This window comes from Magnolia sinica, chromosome 19 (assembly GCF_029962835.1).
Source record: "Magnolia sinica isolate HGM2019 chromosome 19, MsV1, whole genome shotgun sequence".
NCBI lineage: Eukaryota > Viridiplantae > Streptophyta > Magnoliopsida > Magnoliales > Magnoliaceae > Magnolia > Magnolia sinica.
Window position 1 is genome coordinate 20,767,101 of NC_080591.1, and position 20,505 is coordinate 20,787,605.

The 20,505-nt window shown below is 39.6% G+C and overlaps 2 protein-coding genes across 2 annotated transcripts in view; one reads left to right on the plus strand and one right to left on the minus strand.

Annotated features, from left to right (window-relative positions):
- LOC131235672 (sorting nexin 1) overlaps positions 1-8,282 on the plus strand; it is a 54,110-nt gene extending 45,828 nt beyond the window's left edge. The window contains exons 5-11 of the mRNA XM_058232953.1: positions 2,194-2,268; positions 3,189-3,348; positions 3,798-3,931; positions 4,032-4,100; positions 6,233-6,312; positions 7,736-7,796; positions 7,890-8,282. Coding sequence (XP_058088936.1) covers positions 2,194-2,268; positions 3,189-3,348; positions 3,798-3,931; positions 4,032-4,100; positions 6,233-6,312; positions 7,736-7,796; positions 7,890-8,102 — 792 coding nt within the window. The 3' untranslated portion in view covers positions 8,103-8,282. The remainder of the gene's footprint in view (positions 1-2,193; positions 2,269-3,188; positions 3,349-3,797; positions 3,932-4,031; positions 4,101-6,232; positions 6,313-7,735; positions 7,797-7,889) is intronic.
- A 1,319-nt stretch (positions 8,283-9,601) lies between these two features.
- Positions 9,602-11,941, minus strand: LOC131235084 (protein WHAT'S THIS FACTOR 9, mitochondrial). The gene is made up of 2 exons (XM_058232192.1): positions 9,902-11,941; positions 9,602-9,867 (listed from the first exon to the last, which is right to left on the minus strand). The coding sequence occupies exon 1, from the start codon at positions 11,887-11,889 to the stop codon at positions 10,714-10,716; it is 1,176 nt and encodes a 391-aa protein (XP_058088175.1). The 5' UTR covers positions 11,890-11,941; the 3' UTR covers positions 9,602-9,867; positions 9,902-10,713.
- Positions 11,942-20,505: the final 8,564 nt, after the last annotated feature.

The window sequence follows — 20,505 nt, forward strand, 5'->3', positions numbered from 1 at the left end:
GGTCCACTTGATAATTAGATCTGTATTATTTTTCGTGTCAAACCTTAATACGAGCTCGTCAAATGAATGGACGGTTTAGATATAACACATCTCATGATCAAACCCACAGGACTTGCTGACGTCAAATGAATGGACTGCGTACACAGCACGGTTTTATCGGACGGGTTAATAAAAGGTACACGTGCCACATGGGCCCCACCATGATGTATGTATTTTATCCATGCCGTCCATCCATTTTGCCACATCATTTTAGGTCATGATCCAAAAAATTAGTAAGATCCAAATCTCAGGTGGACCACAACATAGGAAACAGTGGTTATAGAATGCTCACCATTAAAATTTTCTTAGGGTCCACTGTAATGTTTATTTTCCATCTAACCTGTTAATTGGGTCACACTAATGTGGATGAAGGGAAAACACACATGTCAGCTTGATCTGAAACTTTTGTAGCCCCCAAATTTTTTTTAATGGTGGACGTTTAATTATTGTTATTTCTTATGGTGCGGTCCACCTGAGCTTTGGATCTGCCTCATTTTTGGGCTCATGCCCTAAAATTATTTGGCAAAATGGATGGACGGTGTGGATATAACACATTCATCACAGGTGGGGCCCAAAAAACTTTGACACTCGTGTGCTACACTTCACAATCCAAGTCCCGCCTAATTCGGGCCCTTAAAAAATTGTACACGAGACATGTATTAACTTAAAATTTACCAATTAAATTATGGACTATAATTGCTAACTCACAATGCCAAAATCAAATTGTTTGAATAGTTTTAATTGTTAATTTGTGGATGCTTATTTTTTAAAATAGGGCCTTTTGATTTTTTTCATGATTCACTATCCAATAAATGTCCACCAATTCATAAGTGGGATAATGCCAATAAATTGCATGAATTTGAGGTTGATTTGGGGCATGTATTGGTCCTCCAAGTCAGCTCCAAATTGGCAATGACATCTACCTAAATTTAATTTCATTTTTAAAAAAAACTATTGGGAGAAATGATATCAAATTGTTGAATATATATATTAGATATTTAGAAAATTAAATATATGAATTTTGTAGTCAAATTCAGGTTATCTGGTTCATAAATTCATTAGACAGTCCAATACAACTTCTCACCAAAGAGTGGACCGTTACACCACCATAAACATGTTCCAATTTATAAATGAATGCATATTTGGAATGCTTAGAATATTTCAGATTTAATCCATATTTTTTCATATTTTTTTGGCAAAAAAAATTTTTTGCGCCGTTACGCCCCCGTATCACCGTTACACCCCCGTATCTGTATCGGTATCGGAGGGCACTGTTACGCCAACCGATACCGATACGGGATACCTTGATCCCTACTAAAGATCCTCATCTAAGAGACATAAAACAAGACTTACATTTCTAAATTACCTCCTTAAAATCTAGTCTACCTCTTTTTTTTTTTTTTTTTTTTTTTTTTTTAAATTTAAATTTTAAATAAGCAACTTGACAACTAGTACTGGCGCCCTTTAAGCCTTGACTGCACCACAAAATCTAAAATCTTAAATGTTAAGATCCCACAAAATAGGTATTAAATCCTGTTCAAAGATCCTAACCGCTTATTAGACTTCTGCATGCTAAATGCACACGTGCAGGCCCCACCAAAGTGACATGTAGACTCGGACTTTGGCAATTGTAGGATGAGGCCCACCTGGACTAAATCTTATAGAAAGAAGAAAGAAAATCATAGTATTTGCCATATTTGCATTGATTCTGCACTCTATATAATGACATTATTTACTGCATTTGTTTATGCTGTAAGTTATTTGTAGTAATTATCAAACTGTTAGTGAAATCATTCCTTGTCCTGAAGTGATCCATATGGCTTTTGGGTTAATTTTATGAAATTCTATAGGGTGATTTTTACTCGTTAAGATTGTGCAAAGGAGTGTGGTTTCAATAAATAAACTCTGATTCATGCTTCCACACGGAGAAAATTCTCCTCTTATGTTAACATTGCACGGATTCCTCTGTGGACATTTTATTTGATATCTTGTTATCTTAATGTCTATGTGAGAGTTTAAAAGTGCAAGTTACCTCTGGGTTATCATGATATTACCTTAAAAGATCCTTAATTCTTCACATTCTGAACTTAATGATGAACTCTTGCTATTATTGGATTTGTTGATTTGATATTGGTGTTATGATAATTCTTGTAGACCATGGATAGATCGAGATCCCAGGAAACTGGTATTTTCAAGAAGAAGCCAGCTGATTTTATGCAAATTTTCAAGGTAGATTTTGTTTGAGATTTCAAAGAGATGAACACAGAATTTTCTAAGGATGAAATATACATCTTCTATAGAGCATTTGCTTGGTCCAACAGAGTCATGCAGGGCCTACCTTTTGGTTAGTGAAATCATTCATGTAGTGGGGCGCCATGGTGGATGGGTGATACAGATACTGCTAAATCTCACCCATCAGATGATCCTTACAGCTCATTTGGGCTCACTTTAAATATGAAGCATTGATAGTTGTTGCCCATTTTCATTGGATGTTGGGGATATTGAGGAATGGCTTTTTCCCATGATATAAATGTTACTCACCGGGTTCCTGTCTCATTGATTGCTTTTTTGCTTTTGAAACTGCAGATGTCTCTGTGTTTCCAGAGGAACTAACTTTATTTAATGGTTTTTTCTTTAATTAATTTATTTAGAGCATGCTTCCCAAATTGTTTTATGAACAGAGGAATTAGGTGATCCTTATACTCCAGATATTCCAAACATACTTGGGCTTGAGTTTTTTCATGTGAGGCTCATGGTTGATATGGAGGTCCACCATTGCCCAACCATGCCCCAGAAATCTCCTAGATTCAAGGATCCTGATTCTTTGATCAGTGGCTTTTAAATTGATGATTAAAGAAAGCAGCAGTGGCCCATATTTTTCAGAAAATAGACTGGGGGCTGGATGGCTAGGACCCCACAATCTGGGAAGCTTTTTGGGACATGGTGTTTCCGCAGCAGAGCCCTGGACATCAATGGTCTGGATTACAGTAATGGGTCACCATTTTCATAGATTTAAGGCCCAGGGATATCATACAACCCTTCTGCTGAAGATCTTATGGTTGCTCTGATTAAGAAGAATTGCCTGCTTCAACCCAAGACTGTATGTAGCGATCTGTGACTTGGGTAGTATTTGCATGGATGTTTCACAGGATGTGCAATCAAAGGTAAGTGACGTTGTCCTTGGAAAGGAGAAACCAGTGGAAGAGTCCACTCCCGAATACGAGAAACTAAAACACTACATATTTGAGCTTGAAGAGCACTTGGCAGAGGCACAGAAGCAAGCTTTTCGTCTTGTAAAGAGGCACCGAGGTGATAAGAAATTCATTTCAATTTTCTCAACTGGAATTATATGGCCCTTGATGCATCTAGACTGTACATGGTGGGCCCATGTCCAAAGATCTTGATTGTTCACCAAGTTGATCAGTGCGAATGCTCAGAAAACATCCCAGATTGGAGAAACCTAATTCTTTGACCAGTGGAAACAAATTGATTATTAAGAAAAGAAGTTCGGCAATGGTTCCAAAAAAAGGCAAAGATTGGATTGCTCAGATTTTCACTATGGAAGATTTTCTGGGTATCTCCCAGACACAGTGGGGTCCATCAGATCAACTGTCTGGATCACTAAACCACGGGCTCCATCAAATCAGCTGTCTGGATCATCGAACTATAGGCTCCATCTATTGGATAGGGGCATCTGAGCACTGCACTCACTCCTTTTTCAATCAGTTCCCTTATTTTTCTCAACCATTTTCTTACAGAGTTGGGTCAATCTCTATCGGACTTCGGAAAGGCAGTCAAGCTCCTTGGTGCTTGTGAAGGAAAATCTCTAGGGAAGGCATTTTCTGATCTCGGAACAAAGTCAGAAGCCTTGTCAATGAAGCTTCAGAATGAGGTACTCCTTGCAGTGTTCACTCTATATGCTGCACCGTTCTACTTTCTAGAAAAACATGTTTTAAGTTGATGTCTCAGTTGTGCCTTTACTGTCGATGCAGGCCCACAACCTGTTAATGAATTTTGAAGAACCTTTGAAGGACTATGTGCGTGCAGTGCAGTCGATAAAGGCGAGTTTGACTCTTATCTTTCATTTGACATTTTTTCTGAAAGGCGATAATTTCATTCACCAAAAGGCCGAGGACTCAAAAAATTACAGAGTGGACCAAGAGAAAGGAAGCATAAAATTTACAGCTAATACATTTGAAGCTATTGCCATTCCATTACATTTGATTTTTCCCTATTGAAAACTTCTGGAATTTTCTCACTCCGATTCCTAAGGCAGTGATTATTTCTTTCCTAAAGCAGTGATTATTTCTTTCTCCCCATACAAACTGCTGTCTGGCCACTGATGCCATTCTCCATAATGCCTTGTGAATCTTACCCAAGCCAACTCCATGCCACTGTAAAAGAAAACTCTCATTTGAACTTGGTGATACCCATTCCATTCCAAATGGATGAAAAGGTCTGTTCTAAAATATCTATCGCAAAAGGGCAATGGAGAAAGAGATGATCTATCGACTCGGCAGTACAAAAGCACATCACACAAACATTCGGGAGAAGATTCCTCTCTTGTGAAGGTTGTCCACTGTAAGCACCTTCTTTATTCCCATGTCATGCCAACGCCAGAGGACTGCCATAATGCCAAACCGAAGCAGTGGAGCTGCATTGGCTGCCCATGGAAGACCTACTCAAAGCCTTTACCAAGCCTTCATTGAGAAGTGCCCAGATTTACCTTTAACCCACGCCATCTCATCCTTCGCTCCTCGCGAAGGATTCACTCTATGTAATAGCAACAAGAGACTAACCAAATCATCCGCCTCTATGTCCGACAAATTCCTACGACATGGTGGAGCCCAAATCACTTCTTCACCTATAAACGAAAAGCAATGAGCCACCGATATGTTTGCCTTTGATGAGATTCTTGCTAACCTTTAGAAAAACTTCAATCAATGCCTTGTCACCCAACCTGGCATCTCCCAAAAATGAATGTTCTTATCATCTCCCAAGGAAAAGCGTACATTCTCCATAAACTGGCTCCTCAAAATCACTATCAATTTCCACACCGATGACGCCCTTTACAAGGATGTCTCCCTTGTCCACCACCACCGTATTTGAACCCCATACTTCTTTTCAATCACCTCTCTGCATGGATTTCCCTTTTCTGCCCCAGATCTTCAGTTCTATTTCCCTAATAGAACCATGTTCATTGCTTTGGCTTCCGAAGATCCGCTCCTCTGTGAACGCTTGCACACCTCTTCCCAGTTACTAGATGAAACTTGTGCTTTTCTTCTGACCCCTGCTATAAGAAATCCAGCCTTAATTTTTCCAACCTGGACAATACTGCTTTTGGACACTTAGAAAAGAAATAAAGCTGATCGAAAGATTAGACAGCTGATTTGATTACGTCAACTGACCTCCCATGGAAAGATATCTGCATTTCATTTGAAATATCATTGTTATCTGGTTAAAACCATAGTTAAAAAAGTCGAAAACTCGACTTGACTTGATATCCAGTCGAGTCGGGTTGACTCGAAGACTCTATTCAACTCGACTCGATATTTAATAATTAAACCAGGAATATAATTACACTTACTCAAAATAGTATGAATATAAATAAGTGCAATCTAAAACAGAAAGACAGCTTTTGGTCAGTTGGTAGATTTGTTTACTAACTTGATTGAGGTTGTGAGTTTGAATCTCGTTACATTTTGTTTTTATTTAAAAGCATCTTGATTCGATGAATCAAACTGGAGTCTGAACAAGTCAAACTCAGGAGTTTCATTGTGACTCAGCTTGATTTCTGGTCGAGTTTTGAGTAGTCGAGTCACTGAGTTTTAGAACTATGGTTAAAACTGCTTAGTCGCCGTTTGGGTGTCTGCAAAATTGATATTTGCTAGATATTACCATGGAATGGATGCTTATGCATGCTGCTATGCATCTGGAGAGGCCCAAAATGCGAGCATACATGAATTTAATTCTGCCCCAAGTCGTGGGTGCGATAAACATGGGGTCAACTGTTTTATCTCACTAGTGATTAGCTTGGAAATGTACCACTTCGGCTATTATATCTGAATATCATATCATATAACATGTCTTGGAATTCTAATCTTGACACAAAAAGCATGAAACTGTGAACATCAAATATTTGCTTGAATGGCATAAGAGTTAAAAGCTCTGTCGTTTCTGTGTTTCTAAACAGGTCACTATGGCAGATAGAGCCAATGCTTTCCGGCAGCAATGTGAGTTGGCAGAAACCACCAGGCTGAAGGAGATTAACCTGTATGATTAAGATACATCCAACATGTCTCCTTTTCAATTGACGCTAGTTTTGTTACCAACCATGAATCATTCACATCACATTTTTATATCCCAAAAGAATGTTAGCTTACATGCAGGAATGAATTGAATTGTGAACTGTTATTTTGATCAAGAGCAACTGATAAATGATGACTGCATCCCCTTGTTTTCATAACTAGGAAGTAGCCCTCAACTGTAGTTACATCTCTTTCAAGTTCAACTTGAGAATAATGTAATTAGTAGTTTGGGGCTCAGACCCTCACTATGAACACAAAGGGAATTATTTTCCTGTTCTTTCCACTTCATTAGATGAACAATTGCAATTCAATTTGATACTGCATCCAAACACACCCTTGTTTCATGAGTCCATTGGAGAATTTCAAAAGTCAGAAAGTGGCTGCTGCTGATTCTTTGTACGGTACCGATCAGCTTGGGGAGCCTTATACCTAGAAGCATGCCATTTCATTTAGGGTTTGTTCGGATTGGAGGTAAAAAGTAAGGAAAAGAAAACAACCACTGACATAAGCCATTGAAAAGCTGAGATCAACGCAAAAGAAAGGGAACCCTACATGTTTGTTTTGCTATAGAAACTCTGTTGAAAAATGCTTTTCCTTTCCATTTTCCAGTGTTTTGCGTGCAATTTTGAAAGGAAAGCCTCTTTTCCCACAGGTTCTGCCACGTAAAACATTACACCATAGGGAAACCTTTTTTTCACCATTTAACTTTTTAAAGAGATGGTATTACTTACTTTTTGAGGAAAGTAAATCTATTTCTGTCCTTTTATGTTTCTCAAACAAAGGCTTTATGTTTCTCAAATAAAGGAAATGTTACATTAAAGGAATACATTTTGCTTTCTTTACTTTTCCAAGATTTTTATTCAATCCAAACACGCCTTTAGAAGGAAAAATGCTGATACCATGAGCGTGTAAGGCATGGTGTGTCATAACGGCCGTAAAAGCCATTACGTAAAGGTCATGGTGACAACCTTTACACATTACGGGGTTATAACGGCCATAATGGCCCTTATGTAAAAAATTACCTATAACAGCCATTAAGCCCTTTGCAAAGGCCATAATGATTCATTAGGGGTCCGATACAGTTTTGTTTTGGGTTTTTTTTCAATTAAAATAAAAAAAGTGTAATGACCGTTACAAGGGCATAACGTCCTTTACAACTGTATCGTAAGGGTAAGGGTGGTAGCCATTACGGTCACCATTACTGTTATGGAATACCTTGGTGTAAGGGGCATAAATGCTCACTTTGATTGGTTGAATAGGGGGCAGCAACGTCCTAGTTTGGTGTCCTTTTTTTCTTTCTTCTTTTTATTTTTATTTTTTATTTTTATTTTTACTTGGGTTGATCAGCAATGAGACAAGAAAGTCATTGTTTCTGTTGGTTTTTACAGTGACAAGCTAATGCTCATGCGCTCTGATAAGGCAGGAGAAGCAGAGTACGAATATAAAGAGGTAAGCGATTAATGTAAATTCCCCTATAACCGCCGATGTATAAATTTCTTCCTCTCGTCTCACACATGAATCTCGACTTCGAGTCTGATGCAGTTGAAGGCAGAGAGTGAGGAGGCCACGCGGAGATTTGAGACGATTGTTAGATTGATGAATGAAGAGATTGTGCGGTTCCAAGACCAGAAGACATCAGATATGGGTCTGGCTTTCCACGAATTTGCCAAGGGGCAGGCAAAGCTTGCAAACGACATTGCGGATGCTTGGAGGAGCCTACTGCCTAAGCTTGAAGCTTGTTCTACTGACACATGACTCTGAATTTTTAGTACAACTAGGTCACTTTGTAATGACTGGCTGAGGAAGATCTTTGTATAATTCGCAACAAATGTTTTGTATGGCTGACTTGGGAGTTTTTTTATACACTTTGCAATTTATGATTGTCACAATGATCAAGAACTTTCAAGAAATTCATTACTTGGATTTTGGGCATGATTTTTGGACTAGGATTGATTGGGGGTACCAAATCCGAGTCGAGTCCTATTGGACGTGTCCAAGTCTTATGGTTTTGGGGCCGTTGATGAATATTAGATTGATTGAACATATCAAATGAGGAAGCATATAATTCTCAGTCCAACTTGCAGTTATTAATTATTATTATTATTTTAATAAACCTGTGCCAGCATTCTTTACAAGTAGGCCATCTTTCGTTGATTCGGATTTTGATCATTCATTTGGTGACCCGTCACTAGTTGTATTGTACGGCCAATGGACCAACAATCTTAGCCATCCAATCAGTGGACTCGCCAATTTGTGTATTGATGCATGACAGCTTATCAGCCCCAATACAACACATGGGAGGAAGAGATGTTCAACAGTAGTTTGGGTAGCAACACATTAATAGGTGGAGTTGAGCTGGTGCATGCAATAAAAGGAGCCAGGTCCAAGTGAGGTTATAGGAATTGTAGTTACTTGTATGTTAGAAGAATTATGGGAATAAATGGGGTTGTGCTTAATATCCCCAGAGGGCGTAAAAAGGGTGGAACTGACCACCTACAAGCAGTTGTAGGGTAACTTGACTTACAACCCAGATTTAAAAAAAAAAATTCATTTTGCCCTTGAAAAGGCGCAATATTTTTGTTGGAGATAGTGGTAGTTTTGTTGGAGATGGTGGAAATAAAAATGTATTGGCTGTCGGTGATTACTTCGCCAGTATAAAAAGGATGGTTGTTATGGAGTTAGGATGAGAGTTTAACAAGATAGAGAAGTCAGTCAGTTAAAACACACCAGAAAATAAGATAGAGGAAGCTATCAGTAAGATGTGGCAAATCGGGGTAGGCAAGCCACTAAATCAAGCTGTCCAAGTTCGTTGTCTAAAATCCATGTTTATTTAACCATTCTAACCTGTAATTAATATGAATTCGGACAGTGGACATTTTTCTTAAATATTCCAACACGAGCTGCTAACCTGATGCAGCCCTCCTTTATCCGGGTTTTGGGCCGCCGATTAGATCGGAAAACTCCCACTGGCTGAATTGAACAAAGGAACAAACTCAACTCATTCAAAATGAAAGGTAGCTTACGAGGGGGAGAAGAATCCCTTGATTTTCATTATATTACCGCTGGCTATATTTTGATCTGTAATGGATAATGTAAGGATCAGTTGCTTTACATGACGCTTTGTGCGTCTACTTCCATGATTGATGACACCAAAGAAGGAAAAAAATAAAAATCCTAAGATCCTCATTAAGAGCTCCGATGTTCGTTTTCTTTGTATTACGTGCATTGCACATCACCTGCCGATCTCTGAAAGCTGACATAATCTGTCCCTTCTCATTTCTTACAACTCCATCCATCCATGAAAATCTTCACTGATTCCTCAAGTAATGGTGATTCTGAATAACCCACATTGATCAATCAGACGGATTCAACAACATAAAAGAAAAGAGTGATTCTTTGGAGTCCTTTTCCATAGTTTCTGATGTTTGTTTTTCTTTGCATTACATGCATTACATTACTCCTCGTCCCAAGAAAGCCAACAGAGTCTGTTCCTTCTCCTTTCTTACAACCCCATCCATCCCTGAAAATCCTTCTGATTCTGAACAACCCGCAACTTGAAAGAACTTCTGATTCTGAATAACCCGCAACTTGAAAGAACTCCTGATTCTGCATAACCCGCATTGATCAATCAGACAGATTCAACAACTTGAAAGAACGATTGGTTCTTAGAGAGTCCTTCCTTTCCATAATTTCCGACGTCCATTTTCTTTACATTATATGCATTACATTACTCATGGACCTGAGAAAAGCCGAAATAATCTCTCCCTTTTCATTTCTAACAACATCCATCCATGAAAATCTTTTCAATTCCATGAGCATGAGGATTCTGAATAACACACATGAATCAATCAAACAAAGATTCAACAACTTAAAAAGAAAGATTAATTCAGAGTCCTTTGTTCCCACCTAGCAGGTTTCAATTATTGCTTTTCAACTCCATTGCACATCAGAGACTGAAACTCCTATGAATGCCATCTATATTAGGATTTGGTCTCTCTCTAAATCACCCAATATCAGAGGCGAAGGGTGCGCATCCTCCACAAAATCTTGCATATACCGTCGGACGCCCACTCGGCCATTTGCCCGATACTTTGAGATACGTGATTTTGGGTGACCCATAAATCCCAGATAAGCAAAGAGATAGTTCAAATGAATCCCACTCTGCAGATAAAAGATGGTCCACATCCACCTCCATCTCCCTACACATAAATGGTCCTGATCAACGGACGTGAGCCCCACCAGTACATCATGCTGGCCTGAATAAAACCATCGTCTGATCCGGCATTTTATCTATTTCCATCCCTTGAATATTCCTGTTTCTCCTACAACCATTTACAAATCAGGGACCCTGCAATTCCCCTCCTCACTACAAATTGATTCGGTGAAAATCCTCCACACCTTCAGAATCCATCTCTCCATCCGAATCCAAATCCTCAATTTCAGCAGCTGGTTTCCGGCTCCGCCGGTCTCTCAAGATGGTCTTTGATTTGTCCATCAATTCAATGTACTTCTTCCTCACCTCCAAGATTGGATGCTTCTCGATTGCTGAATCCTTGCTATAAGCTTCTTTTAGAATCACAGTACAGGTCTTGTTCTTCAACGAAAGGTAGAAAATGTGAGGATGCCGCACAAACACCTCTGAGAACTTCTGCGGCAGCCGCAGATGCTTGCGGAGGCAGATCAATTTCCGCCTCTCCGCAGCGTGATCAACGAACAAGCTGAGTAGCTCATGGAGAATGCCCACAGCCCGCTTCTCTGAAACATCGGTATCTGCCCGCAAGTGGGAAGAATCCTCATAAGGGGATACATATGGCAGCTTCTGGAACTCATCCAGCCACACCTCAATCTTCCGCTTCAACCGCAGGCCTTTGGATGGAAACAACGGGAATGCAATTGGTGAATTGGGTCCCGCCAAACATCCCATTCTCGCCACAGCATTCCTCTGAACAACAGAAATAACATCTTCCCCGCTATTGACAGCCCTCAATCCTTGAACCCCATCTCCCATCTCTACGAATTCAAAATCCCCATCTGGGTTTTGTATGAAATCATTGGGCAATCCCAAATACCATCCCATCCCTCGAATCACGCTCAACGGGAGCTTCTTCTCCTTTGACATGAGTATCAGCCTCCTAAGCCGGGCAGCTAATTCCGGCCGCCGATCGCGGTACACGGCCCACTCTTCTCTATCGAGATCGATGGCCTCGTGGGTCAATCTGAACCATGGAAGATTATTGGGCTCACCTCTAAATTCCTCAAAAAAAGATGGGTATTGCCTGATGAACTTGCAAACTTTGGTGGGGGCATCAAACTGGAATTTCAGTTTGGAAATGGCTGAAATTGGAATGCAGGAATTGGGGTGTGTTTGGATGTCGTTTTTGATGGAAATGATTGATTTGAGATGATTGGATTTTTGGATGGGTTGGATTGAATCGTAGAAAGGGTCCTTTTTCCACTTCATCTTCACATCAACGTAGTGGGATTTGGGGGTGTAAATGGCCAAAAAAAGGGGGCGGAGAGGGGTTTTCTTGAATGAGAGCATGATCTTTTGGGCTGGTTTGTAAAAGTTTCCAGGGTTTTAGCAAGAATAAAAAAGGGAGGAGGCTTACCTTATTTCTCTGAGAGATAGAGTAGACGGTGTGACTTCTGCTGCAGTTGTAGGCTGCATCGCAGGGTTTTGCAGATTTCTTCCAAGCTGAAAGGGTAAAATGGTCTTTTCATGTGGGGCCCCAAACGGGTATCTGGACCCGCATATACCCCTGACCTGCCCCGGATTTAACGGGCCCGTCGGGCATTTTTACAAATCAGGTCGGATTCGGATCATCCGTTTCGGACCCGGTTAAAATAGGGCCTATTGGGGTTCAGTTGGGGGCGGATAAGGTGTTACCCGGGCCTAGCTTGATGCTTTTTTGTATATCCAAGCCGTCCATCCTTTTCTTCATCCAATTTTAGGATGTTTACCAAAAATTAAGCAGATCCAAATTATAGGTGGCCACAACACAATAAACAGTGCTGATAGCGTGCCTCACCATTAAAAATTCCATAGGGCCATGGTAAGTTTTCGTAATGTTTATTTTCCATCCGACCTGTTGATAATGTCAAGAAGACCTGGATGAAGGGAACGTATAAATATCATCTTGATCAAAATTTTATGGCCCACAAAAAGTTTTTTAATGGTTATTCATCATTATTTCTAGTGGTGTGGTAGACCTGAGATTTGGATCTTCTTAATATTTGGGATCACATACTATAATGAGATGAAAAAATAGATGGGTGGTGTGGATATACAACAAATACATCAAGATGGGCCCCACACGGGTAACAACTAATCAGCTCCCGTTTGGTCGGTTGCATGGTTGATTGCATGATCTCAATTCTTGTCAACATAACCGGTGGAAATGGGCTTGACCAAGTGTTGGGTCGGGCTTGGACCTACTAGCTTTAACCATGTGTTAGGCTTTGGACTTCACATGCATGGCTAGATCAATGTTTGGATTGGAGTTGGGCATATGGTCATTTAATGTCGAGCTCAACGCATTTAACTTTACATGTGCATGTGTTAGATTTTATAAATATGTTATTCTAATCTTATGTTTCATAAATCAATCATTTTGAATTTTGATTGTCAATTTCATCTTTTAAAATGTGTATTTCTTTTTATATGTATTGCCCACTAGATCAACAGATAGGCTAGAAACATTAAGGTGGAAAATAGGAATTTTATCAACTTTCGAGCTGGGTTGAGTCGGCTCAAGACGCAACTAATATTATGGACTTAAGCTTGGGCCTTATGTAGAGGTGTACATGAACTGAGCTAGCTCAGTTAGCTTGCTCGACTCAACTCGAAAAAGCTCGGTTTGACTTGGTTCAAAGCTGAGTTCGAGCCGAGTCGAGCTGATTTTTTGAGCTCGAAAATGAGTTCGAGCCGAGTTCGAGCTGGCCCCAGCTTGACTCGACTCGGATCAAACCCGGCACGAATCGAACTCGGATCGAACCAGTTTGGTGACTCGGTTACTTTGATATTGATGTTGCTCACCAAATGTTTGATGAAATGACTTAACGAAGTGTGGCTGGTGGCAAGGAAGGTATGTATATGAAACAAATACCTTTTTTTTTTTTTCTTGATTTTTATGTTGCTTAGAAGGTGTTTGATAAAATACCTGAAAAACCTTTGTTGCTGTTTTACATATAGTGAGATTTTGAAGGTGCAGTCCAGGTGTTTGTGGAAATGCTGCACAGATGAACTTAGCTTGAACTGGCCTGAGCTGCTGGCCGAACCAAGCCGAGCTGACCAGTTAGGCTCGAGGACTGAGTCGAGCCGAGTTTGAGCTGAGGTCAGCTAGTGGCTGAGCCGAGTTTGAGCAGAGGTCAGCTAGTGGCCGAGCCGAGTCGAGCTAGCAGCTCGACTTGGTTCGACTCGATGTACACCCCTGGCCTTATGTGGTAAGCCCATGCTCAGCTCTGGCAAGGCTCAGGCATTTGGTCTTCAGTGTTGGGCCATGCTCAGGTATTGGGTCTTCAGTGTTGGCCCAGGCCAGGCCCTAGCCTGACCCAGCCCAAATACGGAACATTGCAAACCTTAATTAAAATAGGGGTGGATTTTTTTATTTTTATTTTTCCTCTCAGCACTGTAAATTACGGTGCTCTTAGTTGCATCGAGTAGCTTAGACAGTTCAGTAGAACTGATTTTGATCTTAGTTGCATTGGTGCTCTTAGTTCCATTAAATGATCACATTTCAAGGGCTGCCATGCGAACATGAAACTGATTTAGGCCTTATTTTTCTGGCCAGTCTTTTTCTAACCTATGAACTGGATGATTAGGATTGTCTCACAAAAATGATCCTTAGAATCATGAGCAATCCATGGTGGAACCATGTAATAGATGGGCTATATTTTTTGTTAGACCTTTTTTTGTTTGTTTTTCTTTTCATTTTACAAATGAGCTTGACTGTCCTTATTAGGGGCCATTGATCAGATGGTCAGGTTGCTAGATGGGCGTGACATCCCCATGATAGCCTATTAAATGTCTTAGACCCAATGGACAGTATGGATCAATCGAATGGACTATTTAAGTGTCCCAATACAACGGGGAGCACCATCACATACATGCCCCAATATATATTGTTGGACATAGGCTAGTGGGGCCCACCGGTGGCAATCACTAGTGGGTGGGTCCCATATGTTTAGGCCTCTTCCAGCCTCTTCTATTAGAAGATGATTTTCAAATATAAATTTGAACGAGAATGAGGAGATAGGGATAAGACCATATAACTTGTTATACCGGTCTCATCCAAACTCCCATCATTTCCTATAAATAGAATGAGGCTATCATGTGAAAAAAACATCAAGAAATACCGAGAGTTACAAAGAGGAATAGTGGTTGGTATATAAAAATTTGTCCATCTAGCTTGTCTTTGGGACGATCTAAGCCATAGATCGTAATCCGGGGCCATTTATACCATAGAATTAGAGGGGTGATGATTAGACCCATATACTCCAGTAGTGAATAAGCTGGCTGCTGGATTTGAACCGTTCATCTTCAGCTTTGTGAAGGTTCCATATCGTGTGGACTGTCAGATCTTGAGGGCTCACACTTCTGCACATTTTATTAGTGGTATCAGAGCCACTCAATGGCGGATCTCCGATTTAGGAAGAAGGGAAACTCGTGTGGTGTTGAAGTTGTGACAGTTGAGACCAGAACTAGCTACATCGCTCCTTCAAAATTTCCCATGAAATTCTAGTTTTTTTTTTTTAAAAAAATTACGTAAACACGTGTTGTAAAGACTAAAGTGCCCCTGGTCGACGAAATCGCCATACCTGGCTGTCTTGATCTAGTAAGGGTATTTCGGTTTACAATAGATAAATGGTTTGGATCATTGTTCCTATGATACCAAGTATTTCGGCCCACGCACTTTTAATTCGTGGTCCTTCCATGATGTGGCCCAACAGATATATGGTCTGGATCATTAAACCTAGAGGGATCCATATGTTGGACTCAAAAATCAGGCCGATCCCACCACCACATGTGCCACTCGTAGGAACACTGATTTTCGTGTGTGGCCCATCTATGGACCTACATACGTGTGCCACTCGTAGGGACAATGAACGTTTGATGACTAAATTATAGCATTTATCAGCGTTTCCTTCTTAATAGGAACAATAACTCAGGTGGGGCCTACACTGGGGATCCAAACTGTTGATCTCATGCTATCTAAAATGAATTGGGGATTACCTATAAATCTCCCAGTTTTTATATCTCACCAACTAATTGAAGGCAAGAAGGGGAGTGGCGGGTTGGGTGAGACCACGGCCTCACCTAAGACGTTGCGGCCCTTACTGTGGGGCCCACTTTGATGTCTGTGTTCTATATTGGTATCCAAGCCGTCCATCCGTTTTTCCAGATCATTAAGCAGCTTTCAGAGATTAGAGAGAGGGAATAGCTTCATGGGTTGTGCCACATCTCTCTCCAATCTTAGCCGTTGATACTTTCTTTCTCCAATCTCAGTTGTTGATATTTTCAAAGATCAGAGAGAGGGAATGACTTCATGGCTTCTCATGGGCCAGATCCAGACCGTTTATCAGGATGCGAACAAATCAAAGTGATCACCTCATAAGGTGGGCCATGCGTACACGAAAGATCTCTGATCCGATGGTTAGGATCTCGTGAAACAAGTATGCCACATTTTGGGCTATAGCACATGAAAAGAATGGCCCACTGCTTTTTGGATCATGAGCCCATGCGTGTCACGTGTACAATTTCTGAGTGGCCGCGTATTTATAATCATACTCCGCCAGAGCATCAAAACATTCCTAAAATGAGCTAAATGTAATGTTCATTTGTCATCCTACCCATTCGTGGGGTCCACCGAGGGTTCCCACCTTGATGTTTTTGTTATTTCCACGCTGCCTTTCCACCTTGGCAGCCGAGGTAGTATGGGAAGCTATCATTTTGGGTTAATTTTAATGGAATACGAACGGATTGGATTAGATGCAAACATCATTTTGGGTTAAAGAAGGTTTCAGCTGTCGGCATTTTCATTCTCACTCTTTTACGTCATGTGGCCCACCGGATTTTTGGATCTGACTCTATTAGCTCCTGTCTTACTGTCAACTTGAGAAATTGAGTGGATTTCTCATGAAAATCATGTGGGCTCATGTAACTTTGGCAAGTACGGACAAGTGAAGTCCTGTGTGCAGTGGATGCATGTATGCTTATGATATGATGGGCCCTGGGATTGGCATACTACTCATATTGTCAGTTTTGAACAAGTGGGGCCCATAATATCAACTGTTGGATCACTGAACTATGGTCCAGTTGCTCAATTGTAGAAACCCAAAACCCTAACGGCCTTCTTGTAAGTAAAATGTATATTTCACGTGTTTTTTTTATTTTTAAAATTATTATTACATGTACATATACATGCATGTGAATGTGGTTTCCTTTATATTATTCTATTCACTGTTGATCAAGAGATCATTAGTGATCGAAACGATCATCAACCATGATGATCAATGTTGATGATAGGATCCATCATCAATAATGATTATTAACGGTAATAATCGGATCCATCGCTAATGGACATGATCACCGGTGATGATAGAACTTTTTTATATCTTAACACTTCATTTTTTTTATCTGATGATAATGTTTATATGTATGACATAATTAGGCTTGATGTGATTAGATCTAAGCCCATTTTTCATTAGAAAATAGAAAACTTAGTCCTAGAATGCTCCCTAAATATAAATGTTGAGCATAAACTGAGTGAGAGTTAATTCTCCTCCACCAAATGATGCATGCAACCTGTAATGGAAGGTTGTACGTTATACAAATATATTCTTATAAAAGCATTAATTTCTTTTTAAAAAGAGAACTTGATTGATCTACACCACCCATTCGGGTATGTGGACTTTCAGATCTCTTTAAGATATTTTGACTACTTTTATACCTTGAAAATTTGAATAACACGTAGAAATGCTGATGATTAGTGTCAATACCTTAGATCATAGCTAATTAGTGATACTTGATGCAATGTAGAGATGACCGCCAAAGCTTTAATCACTGAACAACTTAAATGACAACAATTCGACGGTAACAACTATGAAGATTGGTCATGCACGGTACGAAGCTTTCTGGACGAGGACGACATATCGCATACACTTGATAAGATTAAAGAGGAATCTATATTGGTTGAAAATAAAAATTTAAAAGAACATAGGGCTGCAATGACCAGTTACAATATGTGGTGTAAATAGAATCTTTTTGCCCGTAATGTCTTAATTAGTACTATGCACAAAGAACTTATACCAACTTATGAAGTGCATGACATCGCTACGGGAATTAGGGAAGCACTGACAAATGCCTATGAGCAGAAGTTAGATGCAAAAGTTCAGGCAATAAAATTAGAATTCCAGGAGTATAGGATGCCAGTCGACTGCCCCATCAAAGATCATATCCGTACGATGGAGTAGATGATAGGTGCCCTTAGGAATGCTGGGTGTAAATTGACTGAAAATCAAAAAGATAATAGTAATGCACCATTCATTGCCTGAATTTTGGGCTCCAATCAAAAGAATTCTGAACCATAATGATTCTATTATTATGTTCAGAGACTTTTGTGACCATTTGGTACAAGAGGTTGAAATAAATGCAATTCAGCCAGGTCTAGCTAAAGCCTTTGCAGTAGAGACCCATAAGCGAAAAGATAACAAGAAACGGTTCAAACTACGCAAGAAGGCGAAAAAGAATAACCAAGAATAGAAGTCCACAACACCTCCTCCAAATCTCAAGAAGGGAAATGGAAAGAAGAAGAAGCAGAAAAAGACTAACATAATCTGCTTTGTTTATGGAAATTCCAACCATTATGCCCGGTAGTGTGCCCATAAAAAGACGGTAATTCCTAAGTCACTAGAAACTTTGTATATAGGCATTTGTTCTGAAATCCTTTCCGTTGATACTAAATCTAAAGAGTGGATTTTGGATTCAGGCACAACAAAGTACGTGACACGGAGTTATCGAGGACTCAAGGAATTCCGACCTATAGTTAAGAGAAGTTACAAGGTGTATATGAGAAATAATACTGTTGAAGACGTACTAGGGATTAGCGTTTCCCATTTTCATACGTGCATAGGGCGAACAATAATCCTCCGTGATACTCTTTATGCACCGGGCATGCGTCAGAATTTAATTTATCTTTTTAGGTTATTATTTGGTGGTTTTGATATTCGTTTTTTTGGGATACGAGTTTCTTTGAGACTAAATAACCTCATCTTTATATGAAAAAAATTTAATTTCAGATTTATTTATTATGGACATAGATAGTGATAATGCACCTCTTGCTTTATCTGCTATGTTGAATGAAACTATAGTATCTGAATCTCTAAAATGACACTCGAGGTTAGGATCGCATAACAAGACTAGTACGTTTTAGTCTGTTAGACTCCTTATCCAAAGTTGATTTGCTATTTTGTGAACATTGTGTGTTCAAGAAGACCTCGAAGAAACCATTTCCTAAAGCGGCTAGGTCCAAGGGCCCACTAGAGATAATCCATTCATATATCTGTAGACCCTTCAATGTACATGCCAGAAATGGATGTCAATACTTTGTCACTTTTATTGACGATTACTTTCGCTATAAATATGTGTATCTTATCTCACATAAATCTGAGGCTTTTGATTATTTTCTTAAATATAAAGCTGATGTGAAAAATCAGCTTGAGAAAAAGATTAAAATCCTTTAATCTGATAGAGATGGTGAGTATACATCTGAAACGTTTAAATTATATTGTGAAAACATTAGTATTGTTCGGCACTACACAATGACTTACACTCCACAACAAAATAGTGTTGTAGAGAAAATGAATAGGACACTATTGGACATGGTTAGATTAATGATGACATAAGCCAATCTCTCTACCACATTCTGAGGAGACGCACTATTAATAACCATTTATGTCCTTAATAGAGTCCCATCATAATCCATTCCTAAGACCCCATATGAGATGTAGTATGAGAGAATTCCTTCTCTAGCTAACCTATGCCTTTGGGGATCTTTGGGATATGTTTTGCTGCTTACTCTACATAGAGGTAAACTTAATAGTAAAATTATTGAATGCGTGTTCATAAGGTACCCCATGCATTTAAAGGGATATGTTCTAGTTTATGAGGACCATGGACGATGGATTCAGATAGAATCTCAGGACGTGACCTTCGTCGAAGATAGATACCTCAGCCAAATAAAGAAAAAGGTTCCAATAAAACTTTTTGAAATATCCGATGTATCTTAGGAGAGTGAGAGTTTTGCTTTTCAAAATGATGATGCTCCTATAGTTCGTCAGGACAGTGAGAGAACATCTTAGCAGGCTCTTGAGTTACGTCGAAGCGAAAGATGATTGATTCCCTGAAGATACTTCAATATTGAAGGCTAGACATTCTCTTGCATTGTAGTTGATGATGATGAACCTGATTCGTATCAGGATGCATTATCATCTTCTAACTCGGCCGATTGGGTGACTGCTATGGACGAATAGATTGCTTCCATGGAGAAGAATGAAGTCTGGGAACTTGTTGATCTGCATTCCAATCGCAAAGCGATAGGTAATAAGTGGGTACTAAAGATAAAAAGAAAGGCAGGTGATACAGTGGACAAGTATAAAGTACGATTATTTGCTAAAAGTTTTACACAAAAAGAAGGCAATGATTACGAGGAGACATTTTCACCTATTACAAAGTTCTCCTCAATCCGTATGATCTTGTCCATTGTCGCAAGTTTAAACTTAGAGTTATATTAAATGGATGTAAAGACCGTATTCTTAAATGGTGACTTAGATGAAGAGATATACATGCAACAACCTATGAGTTATGTGAACAAAAAACATCTAAAGAAAGTCTGCAAATTGTTGAAATCTATATATGGGCTGAAGCAATCTTCAAGACAGTGGTACATGAGGTTTCACTTAGCCATCACTACTTTTGGATTCACAATGAGTGAAGAAGATCATTGTGTACACATGAAATGGTCTGAAAGATCTTTTCTGATACTATCTCTATATATAGACGATATCTTGGTAGTTAGTTATGACATGCAATTATTGATATTGACTAAAGATTGGCTATTCTTGAACTTTGAGATGAAAGATCTCGGTGAAGCCAACTTTA

What these genes read in the sequence shown, in the direction of transcription:
- LOC131235084 (XM_058232192.1), bottom strand. Translation starts at nt 11,889, where the DNA reads ATGCTCTCATTCAAGAAAACCCCTCTCCGCCCCCTTTTTTTGGCCATT.